The 26662-nt window shown below is 46.9% G+C and overlaps 1 protein-coding gene across 2 annotated transcripts in view; it reads right to left on the bottom strand.

Annotated features, from left to right (window-relative positions):
- The window catches only part of slc2a5 (solute carrier family 2 member 5), a 42935-nt gene extending 17424 nt beyond the window's left edge, over positions 1-25511 (bottom strand). The window contains exons 1-9 of one of the 2 annotated variants that reach the window (XM_078238711.1): positions 25390-25511; positions 23801-24053; positions 20680-20778; positions 16516-16676; positions 12751-12875; positions 9011-9163; positions 8791-8916; positions 4908-5095; positions 1544-1654 (exon numbers count right to left, since the gene is read on the bottom strand). In XM_078238711.1, coding sequence (XP_078094837.1) covers positions 1544-1654; positions 4908-5095; positions 8791-8916; positions 9011-9163; positions 12751-12875; positions 16516-16676; positions 20680-20778; positions 23801-23845 — 1008 coding nt within the window. In that variant the 5' untranslated portion in view covers positions 23846-24053; positions 25390-25511. The remainder of the gene's footprint in view (positions 1-1543; positions 1655-4907; positions 5096-8790; positions 8917-9010; positions 9164-12750; positions 12876-16515; positions 16677-20679; positions 20779-23800; positions 24054-25389) is intronic. The other variant, XM_078238712.1, reaches the window with a different exon arrangement.
- Between the last annotated feature and the right edge of the window lie 1151 nt (positions 25512-26662).

Below are 26662 nucleotides of genomic sequence, written 5' to 3'. Positions count from 1 at the left end.
TGCAGCGGAGGCGAAGGAACTGAGAGAATGGGGATGGAGTCATTACAGGATGTGGGGTGTGAAGAGCTGTAGGCGAGGTAGTTGCGGGAGTTGGTGAGCTTGTAATCGATACTAGTGGACAGTTTATCACCAGAAATGGTGACAGAGAGGTCAAGGAAAGGAAGAGAAGTGTCAGAGATGGACCATATGAAGGTGATAGAAAGGTGGAAATTGGAAGCAAAATTGATAATTTTTTCCAGGTCCAGACGAGAGCATGAAGCGGCAGCAAAGTAGTCATCAATGTACCAATAAAGGAATTGTGGGAGGGGACCGGAGTAGGACTGGAACAGGGAATCTCCACATAATCCATAAAGAGACAGGCATAACTGGGACCCATGCGGGTGCCCATAACCACATCTTTTATTTGGAGGAGGTGAAACACGTTAAAGAAGAAATTGTTGAGTGAGAGAACCAGTTCAGCCAGACGGAGGAGGGTGATGGTGGATGGCGATTGTTCCGACCTCTGTTGGAGGAAGAAGCGAAGAGCTTTGAGGCCACCCTGATGGGGAATGGAGGTGTAGAGAGATTGGACGTCCATGGTGAGGAGGAGGCAGTTAGGCCCAGGGAACTGGAAGTTGTTGATATGGCGAAGGGCATTGGAGGAATCACGGATGTAGGTGGGAAGGGACTGGACAAGAGGAGAGAGAATGGAGTCAACATAGGAGGAAATGAGTTCGGTGGGGCAGGGACAGGCTGACACAATGGGCCTACCAGGACAGTCCTGTTTGTGGATTTTGGGAAGGAGGTAGGAGCGGGCTGTCCGGGGTTGGGAGACTATGAGGTTGGAGGCTGTGGAGGGAAGATCTCTGGAGGAGATGAGGTCATTGACAGTTCTGGAAATAGTGGCTTGATGTTTGGTGGTCAGATCATGGTCCAGGAGAGGTAGGAGAAAGCGACCAAGAGTTGGCGCTTAGCCTCTGCGAGGTAGAAGTCCATGCGCCAGACAACAACAGCACTGCCCTTGTCGGCGGGTTTGATGACCAGGTCAGGGTCGGACGTAAGAGAACAAAGTGCAACAAGTTCGGAAGGAGAAAAGTTAGAGTGGGCGAGAGGAGCGGAGAAATTGAGTCACGTCGACAGTTCTCGATGAAAAGGTCAAGAGCAGGTAAGAGGCCAGAGGGAGGGGTCCAGGTGGAGGGGGAATGTTGGAGGTGGGTGAAAGGATCTGCTGAACAGGGGGGGAGGGGGGGAGGACTCCTGCCCAAAGAAGTGAGCACGGAGACGAAGGCAGCGGGAGAAGAATTCAGCATCACGTCGAGCCCAAAATTAATTGAGGTGAGGACGTCAGGGAAGGAAACCGAATCCTTTACTGAGTACAGCACGCTCAGCCTCAGAGAGGGGAGGGCCAGAGGGTATGGTGAGTAAGCGGCAAGGGCTGGTGTTAGGAAGGATGGGATCCGAGGGATGGGAGGAGGTGGAGACTCCTGGACGGGTGTTGGTATGATGAATTGTAACTCTAATAAGGATCTGGTAAAGTGGTGAAGACAACGCGATTGGAACTCACTGCTGTTATGGTCATGAACACATTGACTGCTCCTGTTCCAACAGTGACAAACTGAATATCATTTTCCTTCACCCCTGCTGATCGATATATGCTGTCGGCATAATAATATATCTGCAAACAGAAATAGTTACAGTGGCTGAAGGGCAATTACTAACCGGCATTTTTCTGCGTTATTAGTCTATTAGCTGCTGCTATTTTATCTGTCACTCTGAGCTACTGGTACAGAATTTAGATTCGAGATCTACATACTGTCTCAAGAGAGCTTGGCAAATTTTAATCCCACTTAATGAAACCTTTACGCGTTTGGATAAAGGGGGAAGCCACTCGGAGTCCCTGTAGTTCATGCCTCTCACCCTCAGCGAGGAAGAATCATAGAATCCCTACAGTGCAGAAGGAGGCCATTTGGCCCATTGGGTCTGCACTGACCACAATCCCACCCAGGCCCTATTCTCGTAACCGCTCATATTTTCCCAGCTAATCCCCCTGACACTAGGGTCAATTTAGCATAGCCCAATCAAGCCAACCCGCACATCTTTGGATTGTGGGAGGAAACCGGAGCACCCGAAGGAAACCCACGCAGACACGGGGAGGAACCCATGGAAACGGGGAGAATGTGCAAACCACACAGACAGTGACCCGGGGCCGGAATTGAACCCAGGTCCCTGTCGCTGTGAGGCAGCAGTGCTAACCACTGTGTCACAGTGCCGCCCAAGAAGTCTCTCTGGGCAAGAATTCCCCTGTAGCCTTCTGAAACCTGCCGTCAAGCTGAAATGGGAAAATACTGCAGATGCTGGAATCTGAAACAAAAACAGAAAATGCTGGAAAAACTCAGCAGGCCTGACAGCATCTGTGGAGAGAGAAAGAATAGAGCCAACGTTTCGAGTCAGGAAGGCTCATCCAGACTCGAAACGTTGGCTCTATTCTCTCTCCACAGATGGTGTCAGACCTGCCGAGACTTTCCAGCATTTTCTGAAATGGGGGGGTCAGATGCCCACACCGGGTCGCAAACATTCACTCACTATGACTTTCCCCGGAGCGGCCAATGAAATGGTCAGAAACTGGGCTCATTGTCCAATTAAAGAAGGCGGCTCTGCTCCTGAAAATGGAGGAACAAGCAGACTGGTTGCTGGGATGGCGGGACTGACGTACAAGGAGAGATTGAGTCGGTTAGGATTGTATTTGTTGGAGTTCAGACGAATGAGGGGGGATCTCATAAAAACCCTATAAATTTCTAACAGGGCTAGACAGGGTAGATGCAAGAAGGATGTTCCTGCTGGTGCGGATGTCCAGAACCAAGAGTCACAGTCTGAGGATTACAGACTGTTTAGGACAGAGATGAGGAGAAATATCTTCACCCAGACAGTGGTCAACCTGTGGAATTCGCTACCACAGAAAGTAGTTAGGGCCAAAACACTGTATGTTTTCAAGAAGCAGTTAGATATAGCACTTGAAGTGAAGGGGACCAAAGGATAAAGGGGGAAGGCAGGATCAGGCTATTGAGTTGGATGATCAGCCATGATCATAATGAATGGCGGAGCAGGCTCGAAGGGCCGAATGGCCTCCTCCTGCTCCTATTTTCTATGTTTCCATGTAATCGGAGGTCATGGTTCAGATTGAAAACAGCAGCAGTCGAGTGAGGGAGAGGTTAAAGTTGAAGTTTATTTATTAGTCACAAGTATCACATTAACACTGCAATGAAGTTACTGTGAAAATCCCCTAGTGGCCACACTCCAGCGCCTGTTCGGGTACATTGAGGGAGAATTTAGCATGGCCAACGCACCCTAACCCGCATGTCTTTCCGACTGTGGGAGGAAACTGGAGCAAATCCACTTAGACACGGGGAGAACGTGCCGACTCCGCACAGGCAGTGACCCAAGCTGGGAATCGAACCCGGGTCCCTGGCGCTGTGAGGCAGCAGTGCGAACCACTGTGCCGCCGTGCCGCACATAAGTCACATCACAATGGAGGCACCCATTTTGTTTTACCTGATCGCAGGCAGGTAAAGGCCTTTAGCCTGACCTGGAGTCAAAAGACTGAGGTTCCGTTCCTCGTGCTCGCGTTGAGCTGATATCTCAACCTAGCTGTTGACTCCATCCACCTCCCTGGCAACTGAGGCTGAATGTTTGCAGCCCCAGTGTTGTATTTAGTGACAAAATGAGCTTCTGAGCACAGGCCTGCTCCATCTCCCGGATAGCCCGATTCCACCTCAGTGACACTGCCCAACTCCAGCACTGCCTCAGCTCATCTGCTGCTGAAACTCTCGTCTATATGCTTTCACCACCTGCTGACCTGACCTTTACTAATCTCTGCCGTCTGGCCCATTTTCCTTGTACTCACTGACATACATTGGCTCCCAGCCCAGCAATTTAAAATTCTCAATCTTGTTCTCAGGTCCCTCACAGCCTTGTCCCTCCCTGTCTCTGTAAACACCTCCAGGCCTAAAACTCATTGAGAAATCTCCGTTCCTCCAATCCTGGACTCCTGCGCAACCCTGATTTTAACCATGTCATTGGCAGCTGTGCTCTTGGCTACAAAATCCTAATCTCTGGAATTTCTTCCCGAATTCTCTCTGTCCTACCCTTTGTCTTCCATTAAGATTCTCCCTTAAATCCTACCTCCTCAACCAAGCATTTGGGTGGCAAGGTGGCACAGTGGTTAGCACTGTTGCCTCGCAGGGCCAGTGACCTGGGTTCGATTCTCGGCTTGGGCCTCTGCAAACACACTTTTTCCTCAAATCCCCTCTAAATCTCCTTCCCCCTTACCTTAAATCTGTGCCCCTTGGATATTGATCCTTCTGCTAAGGGGAAATGTTCCTTCCCACCCACTCTGCACAGTCTGCACATTCTCCCTGTGTCTGTGTGGGTTTCCTCCCACCGTCCAAATGATGTGCTGGTTAGGTCCATTGAATTATAGAAACCCTACAGTGCAGAAGGAGGCCATTTGGCCCATTGAGTCTGCACCGACAGCAACCCCACCCAGGCCTTATACCCGTAACACCACATATTTGCCCCACGAATCCCTCTAACCTACGCATCCCGGACACTAGGGGGCAATTTAGCACGGCCAATCCACCATTTAGCATTGGCCATACTAAATTTTCCCTCAGTGTACCCGAACAGGCGCTGGAGTGTGGCGACGAGGGGATTTTCACAGTAACTTCATCGCAGTGCTAATGTAAGCCGACTGGTGACACTAATAAATAAACTTAAGAAAGATTGGTTCTCTGTTCTATTAACTCTTTGCGTGACTCAGTGTCAATTTTTATTTGAAAATAATCCTGAGAATCTTGGAATGTTCCAAAATGCACATTTTTTTCTTTTCATCCACTACCTGTGCTGGTACGAACGATGGTTTCATTACTTACTGCATTGACTCCAGAAAGCTGCTGGCCCATATTCAGAGCAATGATGGATAACAGTTGCCATCTCAGCGACCTGAACGAGAAGAGGTGAAGGACTGACAAGCGGCCTTCTGCTTTCTCTGACTCATCTTCCAAGCGCATCTCTTCTATTTCGTCATCCACATCGTCCCAGCCTCTTAACCGCCTCAAAGCTTCAACACAAAAAACTCCACTGTCTATCGGAACGTTGCATTTTTAACCATTTTCTACCCGAGCCGCAGGTTCACTTCAAAGGGTGAGCTGGTGCTGTTTCAGTCGGGAGTGGAGCCCACCTCGCCCGGGAGGTAGGCGCACTAATCGGGGAGCTGTCTCGTGGCCTAACCAGGGGGAGGGATCGAGGAGGAACTTCCCTGAATTCTTCACGCTAATTGTCCTAAAGCCAAAGGCTGGAATTTTGCTGTGGTGAACCATAGTTGGTTACCGCTATGAGTACTGAACCATAGATGGTCAGCACTATGGGTACTTGTAGATATGTTACTGTTGTCACTGTTGGTGTTAGGGTTGGGCTGTTCTACCTGTTGGTATTGTTCTGTGGTACACTCCAGTTGGCTCCACCTACCTGGAGGAGTATAAAGGTCACTGCACTGCCTGGTGACCCTTTAGTCTGGGATTGCATATAGTATGCTCCATTCTTGTTAGTAATAAAAGCCTTTATTTCCCGGGTACGATCCAGCCCCCCGAGTGATTTAATCGCGCATCATTTACCGCCCCAACCGCCACGGGAATCAGGGCGGGCGAGGGGCGGACCATGGAAATGTCCGTTGACCTCGGGCGGGATTTTACGGTTTCGGGACGAGCGAGGCCCTAAAGTCCCACCCTCAGAGTTTTTACAGCACAGAAAGAGGCCCTTCAGCCCATCATGTTCATGCTGGCCATCAAGCACCTATCTATTCTACTCCCATTTTCCAGCACTTGGTCCCTAGCCGTGTATGCTATAGCATTTCAGGTGTTCATCTAAATGTTTCTTAATTGTTGTGAGGGGGTCCCGCCTCTAGCACTCTTTCAGTTTATGAGTTCCAGACTCCCACCACCCTGTGGGTGAAAAGGCTTTTCCTCAAATCCCCTCTAAATCTCCTTACCTTAAATCTATGCCGCCCCTGGATATTGATCCTTCTGCTAAGGGGAAAAGTTCCTTCTTATCAACCCTGTCTATGCAGCACGGCGGCCCAGTGGGTTAGCGCTGCTGTCTCACAGCGCCAGGGACCCGGGTTTGAATCCCAGCTTGGGTCACTGTCTGTGTGGAGTCTGCACATTCTCCCCGTGTCTGCGTGGGTTTCCTCCTGGTGCTCCGGTTTCCTCCCACGGACGTGCTGGTTAGGGTGCTTTGGCCATGCTAAATTCTCCCTCAGTGTACCCGAACAGACGCCAGAGTGTGGTGGCTAGGAGATTTTCACAGTAACTTCATTGCAGTGCAAACATAAGCTTACTTTTGACACTGATAAATTAATAATAACCATAATTTTAGAACTAAGTTGGCACTGACTCTGATTGCATGAGGACATTGGGTAGTGGCAGTGTTTGACAGTGTTGTTGTTCTACCCTGTCTCGGGAGGTACAAGGCGTTCAAGGTTCAGATTTTGCAGCTCTAATTCTTTGCTCTGATAATGGGGAGTCAGTGATCAGGTGCCAAAGAGTGAAGTTCAATTTTTCAATGATTTCCTGCTTGCCAGCTACCAATGTTACAACCATTACACAACACTGTCTTGGACCAACACCAAAACAAAAGGATCCAAAGTAATTCAGGCTAGAATTCCTTTTGAAAGTTTGAAAGTTTATTTATTATTATCACAAGTAATAATACTTATTATTACTTGTAATACTTATTATTACATAATAATAATACTTATTATTAAGTAAACACTATGTAAACACTACAATGCAGTTACTGTGAAATTCCTCTAGTCGCCACACTCCGCTGCCTGTTCAGGTTACACTGAGGGAGAATTTAGCATGACCAATGCATCTAACCGGTATGTCTTTCGGACTGTAGGAGGAAACCGGAGAACCCGGAGGAAACCTACGCAGACACGGGGAGAACATGCAGATTCCGCATAGGCACTGACTCAAGCTGGCAATCGAACCCTGGTCCCTGGCGTTATGAGACAGCAGTGCTAACCACTGGGAGACCGTGCTGCCCCTGTTTTAACTCCAGACTTAACTATTTCCGGCCAGTGTCCCACCTTCCACCCTCCGTAAGCTTATACTCATCCAGATGTCTGCTTCCCATTTTCTAGCTCACACCAAGTTGAGTTCAGCAGTGATCCCTGTGCTCTCTGACCTACATTGTGTCCGCTTTTAAAATTCTGATCCTCATTTTCAAATCCCTGCATCCCTCTCCCTATCTCGGTGATCTGCTCCAGCCCAACACACTCTGGGATATTGGAGCTCCTCCCATTCAGGCCTGTTGTATATCCCTAATTTTAATTGGTTCACCATTAGCCATTGTGCCTTCAGTTGGCTAGGTCCTCAGCTCTGAAATTCCCTCCCTAAACCTCTCCACCTCTCTCTCTCCAGCCATTTAAGAAACTCCGTTAAAACCCATGGGCAGGACTTTCCAATCTGAGACCATCCAATTCCACCGAAATTCAACGGACTTTTGACTGGGCTACTTCTGCAATGGCCAGAAAATCCCGGTCTATCTCTTTGACCATCTTATTCATTCATGGGACATGGGTGTCACTGGCTGGCCAGCATTTATTGCCCATCCCTAGTTGCCCTTGGAGGGCATTTGACAGTGAACCACATTGCTGTGGCTCTGGAGTCACATGTAGATCAGACCAGGTAAGGATGGCAGATTTATTTCCCTAAAGGGCATTAGAGAACCAGACCGGTTTTTCCGACAATCGACAATGGTCATCAGTAGATTCTTAATTCCAGATAATTTTTATCGAATTCAAATTCCACCATTTGCCATGGCGGGATTCGAACCCGGGTCCCCAGAACATTAGCTGAGTTTCTGGATGAATAGTCTAGTGGTAAAACCACTAGGCCATCGCCTCTCCGAACAGCTGACCTAACATCCCCTGATGTGGACTTGTGCCAGGTTGTGATACTCCTGAAGGAGTGCTTTTGTTGTTTTACTATGCTAACGGCGCTATATGAACACAAGTTGTTATTGAGTGAAAAACACCAATATCATGTGAGTTATACTGCAGGTTGTGAATTGCACTTTGCCAACCAGGAGACAGTTTGCCGCTTGCAGGCTTCTACATTCAGGGCTCCACTCACAGACCCGCCATTCTTCAGATCGGTGTGTGATGGGGATCATCTGCTTTTCAGTAACATTAAAAAGAAGTTGCAGTGAGTTGGTGCAGTGACCAGGGCATAAGTGGATGCTTGTCAAGTGCTACTTAGACCAGGCTTCACACTACACTGGAGTTACCCCACACACTGTGGCAGTGGTGGAGAGGTGGCTTGCACAAGGAAGTCTGACACTGCTTAACTTATTAAGCTCCAGGGACCTGGGTTCAATTCCTGGCTTGGATCAGTGTCTGTGTGGAGTCTGCACGTTCTCCCCATGTCTGCGTGGGTTTCCTCTGGGTGCTCCGGTTTCCTCCCACAGTCCAAAAGGTGTGCCGGTTAGTGTGCATTGGCCATGCTAAATTCTCCCTCAGTGTACTCGAACAGGTGACTAGGGGATTTTCACAGTACCTTCATTGCAGTGTTAATGTAAGGCTACTTGTGACACTAATAAATAAACTTTTTAAAAAACTTTTAAAAGCTTTAAAACTTTGGGTGCCAGATCAAACTGGACTCGGGAATTTTTCTCCCACTTCCGAATCAATCCAGACCGTTTCCCATCGACTGTAGCTCAGAACCGAAATCCATATCACCCGGCCTTATTTACCTGCTTTTGCTCCCGCTACATTGCCTTTTTGGATCAACATGTATCTGGGACTTTCGGGGGAAAAAGGCAACAGAATGAGCTCCACGACAGCAGGGATTCCAGTCAGTGCCAAAAGCAATGGCCAACCTAAGAAGAAGATTAAAAAACAAAAGGTAAAGGCCTTTGCGCGTTTATACGCAACTCATCGTGGCGCAGGCGAAGCGAACCAGGAGGAGAGTACCTCGTTCATTGGCAAGAATGCTTCTAATTCCGAATATCTGGGCAATCAGGATCCCGATTGTAATGAAGAGCTGGGGCATCACACCAATCGCACCTCGGAGATTCTTAGGTGAAAGTTCACCCAAATACATAGGGACCACGTTGGAGGATAGACCTGGAGGGAAGTGCAGAGACAATATTTGATTGGCATCAAGTGTAGTTTGCCCTCTCCTTTTCTTCTCCCCTGCGTACTCTATGAATACAGTAAGAAGTTTAACAACACCAGGTTAAAGTCCAACAGGTTTATTTGGTAGCAAAAGCCACACAAGCTTTCGGAGCTGCAAGCCCCTTCTTCAGGTGAGTGGGAATTCTGTTCACAAACAGAGCATATAAAGACACAAACTCAATTTACATGAATAATGGTTGGAATGCGAATACTTACAACTAATCAAGTCTTTAATACTTACAGCTTACAACTAATGCTTGCAACTTACAACAATACTTACAACTAATCAACTCTATGAATGGTATGCTTTGTCTGTATAGCACGCAAGAAACAATACTTTTCACTGTATCCCAATACATGTGACAACAATAAATCAAGTCAAATCAATAATAGTTTTAATGAGTTACCAAAACTTGGCAACAATGGCCTGAATTCCTTGGTTTCAGGGTGGAACAGATCTTCACCAGTAAATACCGGCAGAATATCTCCAGCTGGATTTTTTAAAAATCCACTTTCATAAAAAGGGAACCTCAAAATGGGCTTGTGGCAACTCATTGTTCTTCGATTTGTAATCCTGTGCTTGGGGCAGCATTGCGAATTCGATGTTGCCCTGCTCTGCCCAAGGCCACAAGGAACTACAAAAGGTCGTGAATGTACCCAATCCATCACACAAACCAGCCTCCCACCTATTGACTTTGTCTACACTTCCCACTGCCTCGGAAAAGCAGCCAGCATAATCAAGGTCCCCACGCACCCTGGACATTCTCACTTCCACCTTCTTCCGTCGGGAAAAAGATACAAAAGTCTGAAATCACGTACCAAGAACAGCTTCTTCCCTGCTGCTGCCAGACTTTTGAATGGACCTACCTCGCATTAAGTTGATCTTTCTCTACACCCTAGCTGTGACTGTAACACTACATTCTGCACCCTCTCCTTTCCTTCTCTATTAACAGTATGCTTTGTCTGTATAGCGTGCAAGGAACAATACTTTTCACTGTATGTTAATACATATGGCAATAAGAAGTAAGGACGGCTTTGGAAAGGACAAAGTGAGCAATGAAATGTTAGTTCTGTAAGCCTCTCCCTTGTGTCAAACACCAAAAACACCCCACCAACAAATGCCAGACACTGGGGAAAACATTGGAACTAACGATAACCATCCTGCTTTCATTAGCTGTGGGTAGTGTAGTGTGTAGTGCATTGGCCATGATGCAAGTAATTACTCAGCACTTGTAAGTTTAAATGCTGTGAAATTGAATTCCATAAAGCTGATCATTTGGGTAAGTTGCTGTACTGATGGAGAGAGCTTCACACATTCTGTATGGGTAATGGACACATATTCACTCCAGTGAGGTCAGCAGGGGCACACATGTTATCCAGTATGTGAGTGAGAGACACTTGTCGTCCAATGTGTGGGAGACACACATCATCCAGTGTATGTGGGAGACACGTCATCTAATGTGTGTGGAGACACATGTCATCCAGTGTGTGTGGGAGACATGTCATGCAGCATGTGTCGGAGACACGTCATCAGTGTGTGTGGGGGACACATCATCAGTGTGTGCGGGGGACACGTGCCATCCAGCATGTGGAGTGTGATGATTCCGTGCCTTTAAGAAATGTATTTGTGTCATGTTTCTTGTGCAGGATTTTTTTAAACAATCAGTTCTATGTATTGGTGCCGCTTTGTCTGAAACTGGCAGCCCACATGTTGATGCTGCAGAAGCATAATTGATCCTAATTCCTGGAATGTTTGTGTTAATCTGGGTTAATCTGTTTTAATAAAAGCTTCCTAGTGGGTCAATAGAATCAGGCCTGGAGTGAAACAACTCATGCTCACACTAATGCCAGAATAAAACAGTTGGGGTCTAGGGTTAACTTCATAATATATCTTGGATTTCTGATCTGGCCCCTAACAGGGGAGACACATGTGTGTGGGGAGACACATAATCACCTAGTGTTGGGGGGCAGTGGGGGCAGGAGGGTACATACTCAGCCAATGTAGCAAGGAAAGATGTTTTGCATGAGAGTTAAGCAGTACAGCAACAGAGAAAACTAAACTCTGTAGTTCAGTGACCCCCAAACATTTCCTATTGTAATAAGTCCTCGGAGGCAGAAGTCCCTTCACCAAAATCCCTTTATTTACAAGTCTGACAACAGCATACAGAGTGCTTTCAGTTAACAGTCTACACTCGGAGTGCCAGAGGAACTGACACGCCTGGTTAAAGCAAGAGGTTTCCTGATTGGCCCATCAATTCAACCCCTAATTAGGGAGCTCATATTCTAACAGGCCCACTTCAATTGCCTGGTTAAAGTTATTACACCCAATATGACCCCATTTTAATGTCTCAGACTCCATGTGACCCCAAATTAGGGAGCTGGCAGAGTTGTTTTAAAGTTTTAAAGTTTATTTATGAGTCACAAGTAAGGCTTACATTAACACTGCAATGAAGTTACTGTGAAATTCCCCTAGTCGCCACATTCTGGCGCCTGTTCGGGTCAATGCACCCTAACCAGCAGGTGGGAGGAAACCGGAGCACCCGGAGGAAACCCAAGCAGACACGAGGAGAACGTGCAAACTCCACACAGACAGTGACCCAAGCTGGGAATCGAACCCGGGTCCCTGGCGCTGTGAGGCAGCAGTGCTAATCACTGTGCCACCGTGCTGCCCTGTTATAGGGCGGGAGTTGTTGAAGGGGGAAGGGTGACATCAGCGGTTGAGGGGGTTTCAGGGGGAGGTTTCAGCTGTGCGGGGAGGGGGGGGGGGGGCGGGGGGGGGCAGGGGGATGGGCTTTAATTCTTGACCTGGGGCTGGGGGCAACTTGGGGTGGGCGGAAGAGTTGATGAAAGGTCAGGTATTATACAAAAAATAATGAACAGCAACTCTTTAATAGATTTTTGTTTGCAACAGTAACCAGGTCTCAGAGATCAGTCCTGTAGCCCCACGCACAGATAAAATAATACACAAGGGATTAAAGGAATCTGCCAGAAACCAATCCAAGCTCTGTGGTTGCCAATTTCACCTCTGAACTCACGACCCCAAAATCTTGCTCCGTGACCCCAGGGCCCTCAAATTGGGAGACACGGCTACTGTTATACTGTTCAAATCTGTGTCACCACAGGTCACGTATTGAGAAACTAAGGTCACAGCCATGTCACAACCTATTAAAGATGAATTGATCCCAAGCATGAGGTATGTTAGTGCATTAAGAAAAAAGCAAATTACTGTGGATGCTGGAATCTGAAACCAGAAGGGAAAATGCTGGAAAATCTCAGCAGGTCTGGCAGCATCTGTAAAGAGAGAAAAGAGCTGACGTTTCGAGTCCAAATGACCCTTTGTCAAAGCTTTGACATCTGGACTCGAAACGTCAGTTCTTTTCTCTCCTTACAGATGCTGCCAGACCTGCTGAGATTTTCCAGCATTTTCTCTTTTGCTTTATGTTAGTGTATTGTTGGACTGAGTTAACACAATCTGCCTCAGTGTGAGATGAGAGTGACTGGAGAAGGTTTTATTCACCCTGGGTGACTTCACGTACCTGCGCATACACCAATAATGATTCGTGCAAAAATAATTATCTCAAAAGATTTTGATGCTTTACTTGTTCCCATCAGTATTGCCGGCACGATGGAAAACACATTGTTGAACAACAAAGTGCCTTTTCTGAAAAATATCAGGAAAAATAAATGGTATTAAGGTTTGCAGAGGTGCTGTGTAAACCTCAATATCCGTGCCAGGTACAAAGTCCAAAAGCATGCCATAGCTCAGCACATTACTATCATAGAATCCCTACAGTGCAGAGTGTCATCATTTGACCCATCGAGTCTGCACCAACTACAATCCCACCCAGGCCCTATCCCCATGTATTTATCCTGCTAGTCCCCCTGACACTAAGGGGCAATTTACCACAGCCAATCCACCTAACCTGCACATGTTTGGACTGTAGAAGGAGACCGAAGCACCCGGAGGAAACCCCCGCAGACACGGGGAGAACGTGCAGACTCTGCACAGACAGTGACCTGAGCCAGGAATTGAACCTGGGTCCCTGGCGCTGTGAGGCGGCAGTGCTAACCACTGTGCTACCCCTCACCTTCCACTAGCTTTCCATATAACTCCCGTTTACGCTGCGCTTTGAAACATTTTGATTATCTTTTCTTTGTATTTCTCCGTTCTGCTCCTGAAGCTGTGGAGTTGGGTTTTCCATTCCTCGTTTAGGGGAGTGGGATTGGCGGCAGGAGTGGGAAATCCCATGGGAATCCCGAAACTGCAGGATTTCCCGTTGGGATTGTACCCATCCCTACCACCAATGATATAACGGGAATCCCCACGCTGAACATCGGGATCCCCTTTAGAATGCATTTAAATGTCATTATCAGGTCTTTATGCCCAGGGATTAACAGGGGAAATACGTACGGTTATGGGGATAGGATCTGGGTAGGATTTTCTGTCAGAGGGCCAGTGCAAACTCGATGGGCCAAATGGCTTCTTCTGCATTGTGGGGATTCTATGATTCTACAATACAAATAGGCAGCATGAAGATCCATGTCCCAGAAGCCCTTGTAGTACGAAGATCCACATCCCAGAACCCCTTGCAGCATGACGATCCACGTCCCAGAAGCCCTTGCAGCATGACGATCCACGTCCCAGAAGCCCTTGTTGTACGAAGATCCACCTCCCAGACCCCCTTGCAGTATGAAGATCCACATCCCAGAAGCCCTTGCAGCATGACGATCCACGTCCCAGAAGCCCTTGCAGTATGAAGATCCATGTCCCAGAAGCCCTTGCAGTATGAAGATCCATGTCCCAGAAGCCCTTGCAGTGTGAAGATCCACATCCCAGAAGCCCTTGCAGTATGAAGATCCACATCCCAGAAGCCCTTGCAGCATGAAGATCCATGTGCCAGAAGCCCTTGCAGCGTGATGCTCCACGTCCCAGAAGGCCCCACGGCATGAGGAGCGAGTGGTTAGATGCTCCCCCCCACCCACTGCATGTGACCCAGGGTCCTCGCTTGCTGGAGACCTCCATCTTCCAATCTCTGCCAGCTGCCTCGGGCCTTCTTCCAGGTGAATCTCAACATGTCCACACCACAACTGTTGCTCTGCACGTGCTCCAAACTGGCAGTAATGGGATGCAAAATGGCTTCACGCTGAACTCTGACGGGAATGGTGACCTGTCACAAAGGGGCAGGAACACATGTTCCCACCATCATTTCATGCCGGTGGGGTAATGTTTTTCCAGCTCCTGCTGCATGGCCCCCCCAGGACACCCATTACATCTGCTGCTGTGGGAATTGGAAAATCACAGCGCCTGGAGTGATTTACGAGTCCAAGGATAATGAAGTTTATTAGAGGATATCATCTGTCATTTTCCCTCAGATCTGGAGTTTGACTCTGGAACAACATTGAATTACACAGAATGGACATCTTCCTCCCAAAATATTATCATTTCAAAGAACAATATAACACAGGGACAGGCCCTTTGGCCCATCAAACCTGCACCAATACGCGGTTTCTATCCCTCTGTTCACCTCCCGTTCATGTGTCTATCAAGATAGCACAGTGGTAGCACAGTGGTTAGCACTGCTGCTTCACAGCTGCAGGGACCTGGGTTCGATTCCCGGCTTGGGTCACTGTCTGTGTGGAGTTTGCACATTCTCCTCGTGTCTGCGTGGGTTTCCTCCGGGTGCTCCGGTTTCCTCCCACAGTCCAAAGATGTGCAGGTTAGGTTGATTGGCCATGCTAAAATTGCCCCTAGTGTCCTGAGTTGCGTAAGTGAGAAGGATTAGTGGGTAAATGTGTAGGAATATGGGGGTAGGGCCTGGGTGGGATTGTGGTCGATGCAGACTCGAAGGGCCGAATGGCCTCTTTCTGTACTGTAGGGTTTCTATGAAAGATACACTTTGAGCATTGCTAATGTGCCTGCTTCCACCACCTCCATCAGCCGTGCCTTCCAGGCACCCACCACCCTCTGTGTGAAAAACTTTTCCCGCATATCTCCCCTAAACTTACCCTCTCTCACCCTGAACCTGTGCCCTCTTGTAGTCAACCCTTCCACCCTGGGAAAAAGTCTCTGACTATCCATCCTATCTGTGCCTCTCATAATTTTGTAGACCTTTATCAGGTCGCTCCTCAGCTTCTGTCTTTCCAGTGAAAACAATCCAAGTTTATCCAACCTTTCCTCAAACCTAACACCCTCAAGACCAGGCAACATCCTGGCAAACCTTCTTTGTACCCTCTCCAAAGCCTCCACTACCTTTTGGTAGTGATCAGAACTACAAACAACATTTCAAATGCAGCCTGACTAAAGTTTTATACTTCCTGATACATGACTGCTGATTATCTCTTCAAAACTACAGTGATTATTTTGGAACTGTTAACCTGTTAGCTGAGAGAATTCCATTAGCTGTCGCCTAATTGAGGGCCATCTAATGGAATTCAAGCATAGAACTCAATTCTCCAGTCCCATGGTTCGTACGGAGAGTTACTCTTGGACAGAGCACCAGTAAGGTATAGGGTCTAGGGCTAAAACTGCGATGGTAATGTGAAGTATCTCGAGGCTCTCACATTGTCCAGGGCACACATTACAGGAACTGTTCAGGTTATATTCATGTGGTTCATGGTGCTACCAGAAAATCTCAATCCTGTAAACACTCTGGCACATCTGGTACTAGGAAATTAAGCATGTCCGCTACAACTTTCACCAATTTCATAGAATCCCTACAGTGCAGAAGGAGGCCATTCAGCCCATCAAGTCTGCACCGACCACAGATGCACCATAGAAAGCATCCTTTCCGGATGTATCGCAGCTTGGTATGACTCCTGCTCTGACCAAGACCGCAAGAAACCACAAAGGGTTGTGAATGTAGCCCAATCCATCACACAAACCAGCCTCCCATCCATTGACCCTGTCTACACTTCCTGCTGCCTCGGCAAAGCAGCCAGCATAATTAAGGACATCACGAGTCCTGGACATTCTCTCTTCCACCTTCTTCTGTCGGGAAAAAGATACAAAAGCCTGAGATTACGTACCAACGGACTCAAGAACAGCTTCTTCCCTGCTGCCATCAGACTTTTGAATGGACCTATTATATATTAAGCTGATCTTTCTCTACACCCTATCAGTAACTGTAACACTACATTCTGTACCCTCTCCTTTATTTCTCCCCAAATGTACTCTATGAATGGTATGTTTTGTCTGTATAGCGCGAAAGAAACAATACTTTTCACTGTATCCCAATACATGTGACAATAATAAATCAAATCAAATTACTCCATGTTTGATCTGCTGACCTTTTGCTGCTCACCTGCCCAGTTTATTTACCAGAGGGGCGACCATAAGGGACCCAAAAAATCCTCCGAGTGGATACATGGAGACGGTGAGAGACCACAAGGCAGTTTGGAAGCTACTGTCCATGTAACTGCCATGTCGATCAAAGTAAGACTGGTTGTAAAACTGCTGCATGTACTGTAAGACAGGAAACATTTGTCAAAGCACCAACAACATTCAGAGCGTTCAACTTTATAATGACAGAGCTAACTTGGCACTATTAGTTATGTTGGGTTGCCTCTGAACTGCTCCAATGAGGAATCTTTTGTTTTTGGCTTGAAGGGGAACCGAAGGCATCATTTTATATCAAGAAATGTCTAAACCATTTCCTGCGTGTGAGTGTGGCATAATGTTACAAAATGCATCATCAAAAGCACATTTTGGCAAGAGTGAGAAGCAGCTTACTTATTTGGAAAAAAAAATAGCACGCCTCCAAAAATTAGGACGTTTCCAAATGCTTCTTTTTATTCATTCATGGGATGTGGGTGTCGCTGGCCGGGCCAGCACTTATTGTCATTCCTGAGGGCATTCAAGAGTCAGCCACATTGCTGTGAGTCACATGTAGGCCAGACCGGGTAAGGACGGCAGATTTCCTTCCCTGAAGGACATTAGTGAACCAGACGGGTTTGGGGCAATACGGTGGCACAGTGGTTAGCTCTGTTGCCTCACAGTGGCAGGGGACGGGTTCAGTTCCTGGCTTGGGTCTCTCTCTGTGTGGAGTCTGCACATTCTCCCTGTGTCTGTGTGGGTTTCCTCCAGGTGCTCCGGTTTGCTCCCACAGTCCAAAGATGGGTGGGTTAGGTTGATTGGCCATGTTAAATTGATCCTAGTTTCGGGGGGATTAGCAGGGTAAATATGTGGGGTTACGGGGATAGGGCCTGGGTGGGATTGTTGTCGGTGCAGACTCGATGGGCCGAATGGCCTCCTTCTGTACTGTAGGGATTCTGTGATTACGACAAGCAACAATGGTTTCATGGTCATTATTAGACTTTTAATTCCAGGTGTTCATAAAATTCAAATTTCACCAGCTGACATGGTGGGATTTGAACCCTGGGTGGCTGGATTACAAAGTCCAGCGGCGTTACCATTACGCCACTGCCAGAGGGTGGTGAATGTGTGGAATTCACTGCCATAGAAAGCAGTTGAGGCCAAAACGTTGAGTGCTTTCAAGAAGAAATTAGATATAGTTCTTGGGGCTAAAGGGATCGAGGGATATGGGAGGAAGGGGGGAATCAGGATATTGAATTTGATGATCAGCCATGATCAAAATGAATGGCGGAGCAGACTCGAAGGGCCGAATGGCCTCCTCCTGTTTCTAGTTTCTATGTTTCTATATTTGCTCAAATCCTAGCCTGCGGTTTAAGTCAAGAACAAAGAACAATACAGCACAGGAACAGGCCCTTCGGCCCTCCAAGCCCGTGCCGCTCCCTGGTCCAAACTAGACCATTCTTTTCTTTCCCTCCATTTCCACTCCGTTCATATGGCTATCTAGATAAGTCTTAAACGTTCCCAGTATGTCTGCCTCCACCACTTTGCCTGGCAGCTCATTCCAGGCCCCCACCACCCTCTGTGTAAAATATGTCCTTCTGATATCTGTGTTAAACCTCCCCCCCTTCACCTTGAACCTATGACCCCTCGTGAACGTCACCACCGACCTGGGGAAAAGCTTCCCACCGTTCACCCTATCTATGCCTTTCATAATTTTATACACCTCTATTAAGTCTCCCCTCATCCTCCGTCTTTCCAGGGAGAACAACCCCAGTTTACCCAATCTCTCCTCATAACTAAGCCCCTCCATACCAGGCAACATCCTGGTAAACCTCCTCTGTACTCTCTCCAAAGCCTCCATGTCCTTCTGGTAGTGTGGCGACCAGAACTGGACGCAGTATTCCAAATGCGGCTGAACCAACGTTCTATACATCTGTAACATCAGACCCCAACTTTTATACTCTATGCCCCGTCCTATAAAGGCAAGCATGCCATATGCCTTCTTCACCACCTTCTCCACCTGTGACGTCACCTTAAAGGATCTGTGGACTTGCACACCCAGGTCCCTCTGCGTATCTACACTTTTTATGGTTCTGCCATTTATCGTATAGCTCCTCCCTACATTATTTCTACCAAAATGCATCACTTGGCATTTATCAGGATTGAACTCCATCTGCCATTTCTTTGCCCAAATTTCCAGCCTATCTATATCCTTCTGTAGCTTCTGACAATGCTCCTCACTATCTCCTCACTATCCCCTCATGGTCTTCGAACTCACAAGCAAGCACAGTCCCTGTATAATTCACAGAGTGACATTCTGTTTCATCACTAATCAAGAACTCTTCATAATTGAACATTCCCTCTTTCAACATCTCTTCCAGAACCAATTCATCGTTAAAGAAAGACTGAATATCAGCGCTCAGTGCTTATTGGAGTTCGAAACTTTTATTTGTCATTCCCTCTCGTTACAACGATGTAGAATTACCAAAATATTAATTTCACAAAAAGTGTGTTGCAGCTCAAATAGATTATCTTAACAAGAGATTGTTTCACTACCTGGAAGTCTCATTATGCAGTTCAATGATTTTTATGATATTGTTTGCAGTCACACAGCAAGGGGATGTGTTCCTTGGAAAATGAACGACAGTATATTTTGCGCTTCAGTTATTTTACATATTCTTGAGCGGATTGAATCTTTTGCACGAGGTTAGGTCGAGGCAAACATTTGGTTTCAGTGTTGCTGTCAGACAGAAGCAGCAGAAGTGAATGGTACCGCTGGGATACGCAATCGGGTCATAGAAGCTCCAAAAGGTTTAATTTACTCTTTAACCCTCCCAGCTTGTAATTATATGAATGCATCCATTAGTGGGATTAATCCACATGACTTTATGGCAACATTCAGAACAATTTATTTATCCAATAAATCTTGGCTTTCAGCAGAATAACAAAGAAATAGGGACAGGAGAAGGATGCTGTAGAAAGTGATGCATTAGAAAGCAAAGCACTAAAGGCTTAATCAAAGATATTGCAGTTATCGAGAAAGGTTTGGCCCCGTTAAAGGCAGAACGTGAATTGGAGTTCCTGTGGACTGCATTCCTCTGACAGTCTTAAATCTGTCCTCCTGGGCTTCACATATTTGATGTGAACTCACATGCCGGAATTTTACCACCTCGCCCGCCCGAGGCTCGTAAGATCAAGCCCGAGGCCAATGGAGAATGCCGTTCTGCGAGCCTCGCCCACCCCAATTCTGAGGCGGGCATGCTGGTATAATTCCGGCCATAGAATCCCAACAGTGCAGGAGGAGGCCATTTGGCCTATCGAGCCTGCACCAACAGCAATCCCACCCAAGCTCTATCCCCGTAACCCCATGCATTTACTCTGCCCTGACACTAAGGACAGTAAGAAGTCTCACAACACCAGGTTAAAGTCCAACAGGTTTATTTGGTAGCAAATACCATAAGCTTTCGGAGCGCTGCCCCTTCGTCAGATGGAGTGAAAATCTGTTCTCCAAGAGTGCACAGAGACACATCAAGTTACAGAATACCAATTAGAATGCAAATCTCTACAGCCAGCCAGGTCTTAAAGGTACAGATAATGTGGGTGGAGGGAACATTAAACGCAGGTTAAAGAGATGTGTGACACTAAGGGGCAATTTAGCACAGACAATCCACCGAACTCGCACATCTTCGGACTGTGGGAGGAAACTGGAGCACCCGGAGGAAGCCCGCGCAGACACGGGAAGAACGTGCAAACTCCACGCAGTTACCCAATGCTGGGTAAGACCCATTGTAATGTGGTTGTCTCTGAACTGCCCTCTGAAATGGCCGAGCAAAGTATTCAGTTCAAGGGCAGTTAGGGATGGGCAATAAATGCTGGCCCAGCCAGTGATGCCCACGTCTCGTGAATGAATAAAGACAAAATGTTTGTATGATGGTGCTGGGGGCAGAAAGGCACTTAGGAAATAAATGATGAGTCAAACAAAATAAGCAATAAAGATAAAAAGGTCGCATGTGTTGTTACAATGGCCAGACGCCAGAATAGGCAGAACTGCTCACTGCTGCCAAGTTTTTCTCTAATTATTTACTCACTGGAGCCCACTTGCGCAGTCCAAGAAGGATAATGAATGGACAACATCAATATTTCGGTCACTTACCACAGCCGGAGAGTTAACGACAGCAACATTGTAGCCGTATTGGAAGGAAGATCCAAATGTGGACACGAGAGTGGTCAAAGCAAGCACGTTGGTCAAACGCTGGGGACAAGATCATCACATCAAATCATCCAATCAATCAATTAATAAACACAATTAATAAAATAGCTTGACAAATTAGGGAATAAAATAGATTAGCCATGGTTTTTGCAACAAAAAAAAATTCTTAATGGTTTGACTTTAGACTAGGTTCATGACCATTTGCATGTATGCATACAAGCAAGTGCAAGTGCACAAACATGCACACGTATGCACACACACAGGTAACAAGCACACATGCACATGCCTCTGTGCAAGCACATACATGATCAAGAACAGCAATTGAGAGCAGGAATGTTGGATGAGTTTTTTTTCACTCTTTCTTTCCCACTGAGGCACTGAGGCCAAACGCAATTCCTTAAGAAAATATCCTTTCAAGGAGAAGTTTGGGGAGTTGTTGTCAGGGTCCCAACTGATAATTTGAGGGAGATGGGTGGCACGGTGGTTAGCACTGCTGCCTCACAGCGTCAGGGACCGGGGTTCAATTCCAGCTTCGGGTCACTGTCTGTGTGGAGTTTGCATGTTCTTCCCGTGTCTGTGTGGGTTTCCTCCGGGTGCTCCGGTTTCCTCCCACTGTCCAAAGATGTGTGGGTTAGGTTGATTGGCCATGCTAAATTGCCCCTTAGTGTCATGGAGATTAACAGGGTAAACACGTGGGGTTACGGGACTAGGGTCTGGATGGGATTGTTGTCAATGCAGGCTCAATGGGCTGAATGGCCTCTTTCTGCACTGTGTGGATTCTATAATTCTATAGTTGTGCGGTAGCAATGTCACTGTCCCAAACTAATACCCTGGGAGTATGGGTTCAAATCCCACTATGGCAGCTGGGGGAATTTAAATTCAACTAATAAATCTGGAATTATAACGCTATCTTCAGTAATGGTGACCAGGAAGGTATCATCGATAATAAACTAAGCGTGCAAGTGTTGCAGGCGGTAGAGAAGGCCGTTGCCCTTTGGGGTGTTTTCCATTTTGTTTGAAACAGTTGAAGATATTCTTGCTTCTGCACTTGCTTGTGAGCTGTTGACTCTCGAACATTTTCTGACGGAATGTCATCGAGCTGATACATGGGGCTTAATTCTCATTCCAGGATTCAGGAATCTGACACCTGGATGATTTCTGGGTTCCCAGCATGCACCATGTCAATGAGGCTCATGCGTTGCTGCCTTCATACATGGATTTCCTGATTGGGTTGGAGACCCTGTTCGGAGCTCGGTTAGTGGGGCCAAGCACAGCGAGGAGACAGGAGTTGCCTGCAGAGCACGGTCCTCAAAGACAGACGTCAGCCATATTGGGGTCTGCCACTGCCTTGAGGAAGAGAGGAGGCAGCTCATCGGAGACCCAGCAGCCCAATGGAGTCATAGAGATTTACAGCATGGAAACAGGCCCCTTGGCCCAACTTGTCCATGCCGCCCAATTTTTACCCCTAAGCTAGTCCCAACTGCCCGCGTTTGGCCCATATCCCTCTATAATCATCTTACCCATGTAACTGTCTAAACGCTTTTTAAAAGACAAAATTGTACCTGCCTCTACTACTACCTCTGGCAGCTTGTTCCAGACACTCACCACCCTCTTGAGTTAAAAAATTGCCCCTCTGCACTCTTTTGTATCTCTCTACTCTCACCTTAAACCTATGCCCTCTAGTTTTAGACTCCTTTATCTTTGGGAAAAGATGTTGACTATCTACCTTATCTATGCCCCTCATTATTTTATAGACCTGTATAAAATCACCCCTAAGCTTCCTACGCTCCAGGGAAAAAAAGTTCCAGTCTACCCTGCCTCTCCTTAATAATTCAAGTCATCAAGTCCCAGTAGCATCCTAGTAAATCTTTTCTGCACTCTTTCTAGTTTAATAATATCTTTTCTATAATAGGGTGACCAGAACTGTACACAGTATTCCAAGTGTGGCCTTACCAGTGTCTTGTACAACTTCAACAAGACGTCCCAACTCCTGTATTCAATGGAGTGGAGAAGTAACCAAACAGCCAACTAAGAGGCACAACATTTGACCTAAACATTCGAGTCTAAAATATTTACTGTCAAAATCTTCCTCACAAAAAATTATTTGATGTTTTGCTGCATTAGATCTAATTTTTGATTTGATTTGATTTATTATTGACAACTGTATTGGAATAAAGTGAAAAGTATTGTTTCTTGTGCGCTATACAGACAAAACATACCGTACATAGAGTACAGAGGCATGATTTCGAGATGCTGGCGTTGGACTGGGGTGGGCTCAGTAAGAAGTCCCACAAGACCAGGTTAAAGTCCAACAGGTTTATTTGGTATCACAAGCTTTCAGAGCGCTGCCCCTCCATCAGGTGAGTGGCTACTCACCTGATGAAGGAGCAGTGCTCTGAAAGCTCGTGATGCCAAATAAACCTGCTGGACTTTAAACTGGTGTTGTGAGACTTCTTAGAGTACATAGGGGAGAAGGAAAGGAGAGGGAGCAGGATATAGCGTTACAATCACAGATAGGGTGAAGAGAAAGATCAGCTTATTATGTGGTAGGTCCATTTAAAAATCTGATGACAGCAAGGACATTAACGCACTAACGGTGCACCAGTGTTTGGTGATCAGTGATGTGGAAATCACTTTAAGGCCTTTACGACTCATTAACAGGTGCCTCAGGGAGATTAATGGGCCTTGAATTGGAGAGGAGCGGGTTTCTAATTCCACCCCCCCCCCCCCCCCCCCTCCCCACCATTAAGCTCTCTTTGGAAATACCCATGCTCCCGGGGGCATTAAGACACTGACACGTCATTGGGAACGCTATTTTCAAAGCACGCCCGCACACAGACCCCCACCCCCATGGCTCATTGAAAATCGGGTTCAGTAACTCTCTTTCTCTCTCTCTTTACGGATGCTGTCAGACCTGCTGAGCACTGCGAACATCTTCCCTTTTTAAAGCATCCACTTGAGATATTCCAGACGTGTGATACTGAGAGGTCACAGATAAAGCACAGCAAAAGCAGCAGGCCTCAGCTGAACGGGGGTGCATTCAGCAAGGAAGACTGGAACTCACCCCTTTTCTTTTGGTAGGTTGTTGAAAAGCCTCTGGTTCCTCCATAATTCCTCGATTATGTCAGTAGCTTAAAAATCCCGATCTGAAACGTCTTGAATGTTGATACCTTGGACTTTGGACATGTTATCAGGAAGACAGCGTTATTACCGGTTGAGATACAAAACTGGCTCCAATCCAGTCATTCGGGGGACACGATGAGCTTATTCAATTGTTTCACGATGAAGAACAAATATCAGATTCACAGTGTCCTTCGCTGAGCAAAATGTACAATGGTAAGCACGTATCCTAAACTTTAAAAGCTTCACAATGCTACACAGCCAGTAAAATAGGTGATGCAAGAACACGTTATTAAAATAGTTTTTAAAAATTGCATTTCTACAGTACAGAATCCCTACAGTACAGAAGGAGGCCATTCGGCCCATCGAGTCTGCACCGACCACAATCCCACCCAGGCCTTATTCCCATAACCCCACATATTTACCCTGCTAATCTCCTTGACATTAGGGTCAATTTAGCATGGCCAATCCAACTATCCTGCACATCTTTGGACGGTGGGAGGAAACCGGAGCACCTGGAGGAAACCCACGCAGACACGGAGAGAACGTGCAAACTCCACACAGACAGTGACCTGAGGCCAGAATTGAACCTGGGTCCCTGGCGGTGTGAGGCAGCAGTGCTAACCACTGTGCCACCGTGCCGGCCAGTAATACTCAGCAAGGCAGACAGCATCTAGAGTCAGAGAATCCCAACAGTGCAGAAGGCGGCCATTCAGCCCATCGAGCCTGCACCAATCACAATCTCACCCAGGTCCTATCCCTGTAACCCAAGAATTTACCCTGCTTCTCCCCTGACACGAATTTATATGCTGCTTTTTTTGAGATCTCGTTACTGTCAGTCTCATTATCGAAGACAAATTTCAGCAAGGTTAAGAGAATGTTATAAATGTCCGCTTATTTTGTTTTTGGTGGTGTTGCTGAAGGATGCCAGGAGGACTCCCTACTTTTCACCGAATGCTACCGTCAGATCTTTTATGTCCATTTGTACAGATGGACCACGTTTCTGATGTGTGGGGTGAAAGGTGGCACCCCCATCAATGCAGCGCTCCACCAAAGCGCCAGATTAGACTATCATAGAAGCGTAGAATCCCAACATTGCAGGAGGAAGCCATTTGGCCCATCTGACCCGCACCAACTCTCTGACAGCATCTCACCAAGGCCCACCTCCCCACTCTATCCCCGTAACCCTATGTATTTACCCCGCTAATACCCCTAATCCACACATCTCGGAACACTGAGGGGCAATTTATCATGGTCAATTCACCTAAATTGCACATCTTTGGGAGGAAACCAGAGCACCCGGAGGAAACCCACGCAGACACGGGGGAGAATGTGCAAACTCCACACAGACAGTCACCCGAGGCTGGAATTGAACCCGGGTCCTTGGCACTGTGAGGCAGCAGTGCTAACCACTGTGCCGTCCTATGAGCACATGTCCTCACTTTGGGTGAAATCCACAACCCAAGATAAAAATGCATTAAGCTGATACCTAACAGCTTTTCCATTCCTTTAAAAAGTGTTTAAAGTCCATACCTTTCACATGTTTACGGAATATCCTTCCCCTCTTTATGCTGCCTATATCACAGACTAAGGGATTGCCTGTTATCCACACCTCCATGTATAGGTTTGACCTGTTTAGAATGTCTTTGTAATAATTTGGAGATTTAGCAATCCATTACCCGATGTAAGCTGTTTCCTGACTATGTCCTAGTTATTCATCTATCACTATACAAATGTTTACATGGAATATCATCAAAGTTTAACTTTTGAATAAACTCACTGGATGAGTCAATGTTTAATTTGATTCTAAATGTTTGAGATAAGCACCAAGTTCATCCTGTCAGTCTTTCCCGATATGGGCTGGAATTCCTGGGCTGTTCGCCAGGATTCTCCAGTCCCGCCAGCAGTGCACCCCCACCTGCGGGTTTCCCACCGATGTGGGGGTGACATCATTGGGAATTCCCATTGACAGCAGCTAGACCAGAGAATCCCGTTGCTAGCAAACAACTAGTGGCGGAGGGGGGGGGGGGGGGAACAGGGTAAAAATGTGGGGTTATGGGGATAGGGCCTGGGTGGGATGCAGACTCCATGGGCTGAATGGCCTCCTTCTGCACAGTAGGGATTCTATGATTCTGTGAACACAATGGGGATTGAGTTTCCATCACCTGACTGACCTTATTCTAGGGCTCCCATGGCTCTTTTGTTAATGATACTGCAGGCGAACAACAGAACCTCAGTGAACATGGACCCCGTCACCATCTGGGTCCTGAGATCAGATTGCTTGGATTGATACCAAAGGGTTGTAAGTGGCTATTTCTCGGAATCTCAGCCAGAATCACAGAACCTTTGGGAGCAGAAAGGTTCGAGAATGGCTAATGTCCCCACAATTCCCCCAATATGAACAGCGAGTGAGCAAGACGCAAGCACGGAAAGACTAGAGTTGAGAAAATCTTCCGACTATATTTGGAAATTTACTTTCCTCTGCTCCCTATTTGTGGTCTTCAGGTTGAAGGCAAGGAGACGAAGAATTAGAAAAACAGGAAATGATTCTGGAATGGATTATCAATCACAACAATAAAAATGCAAGTGGAAAATCAGAATTTCTGTTTGTTGGGGACAATGAAACTATAGATTTCCTGCCGAAACCTCTTTGTGCTTTACCCCTCTCTCTAACTCTTTAAAATTATCCTTAAATACTGTAAGAAGTCTCACAACACCAGGTTAAAGTCCAACAGGTTTATTTGGAATCAGGAGCTTTCGGAGCGCTGCTCCTTCTTCAGGTGAGTGAATACTGTGGATGCTGGAA

Source organism: Mustelus asterias, chromosome 22 (assembly GCF_964213995.1).
Source record: "Mustelus asterias chromosome 22, sMusAst1.hap1.1, whole genome shotgun sequence".
Taxonomy (NCBI): Eukaryota; Metazoa; Chordata; class Chondrichthyes; order Carcharhiniformes; family Triakidae; genus Mustelus; species Mustelus asterias.
Note: the sequence above shows the minus strand (reverse complement) of the source record. Positions and strands in the feature narration are given on the sequence as shown.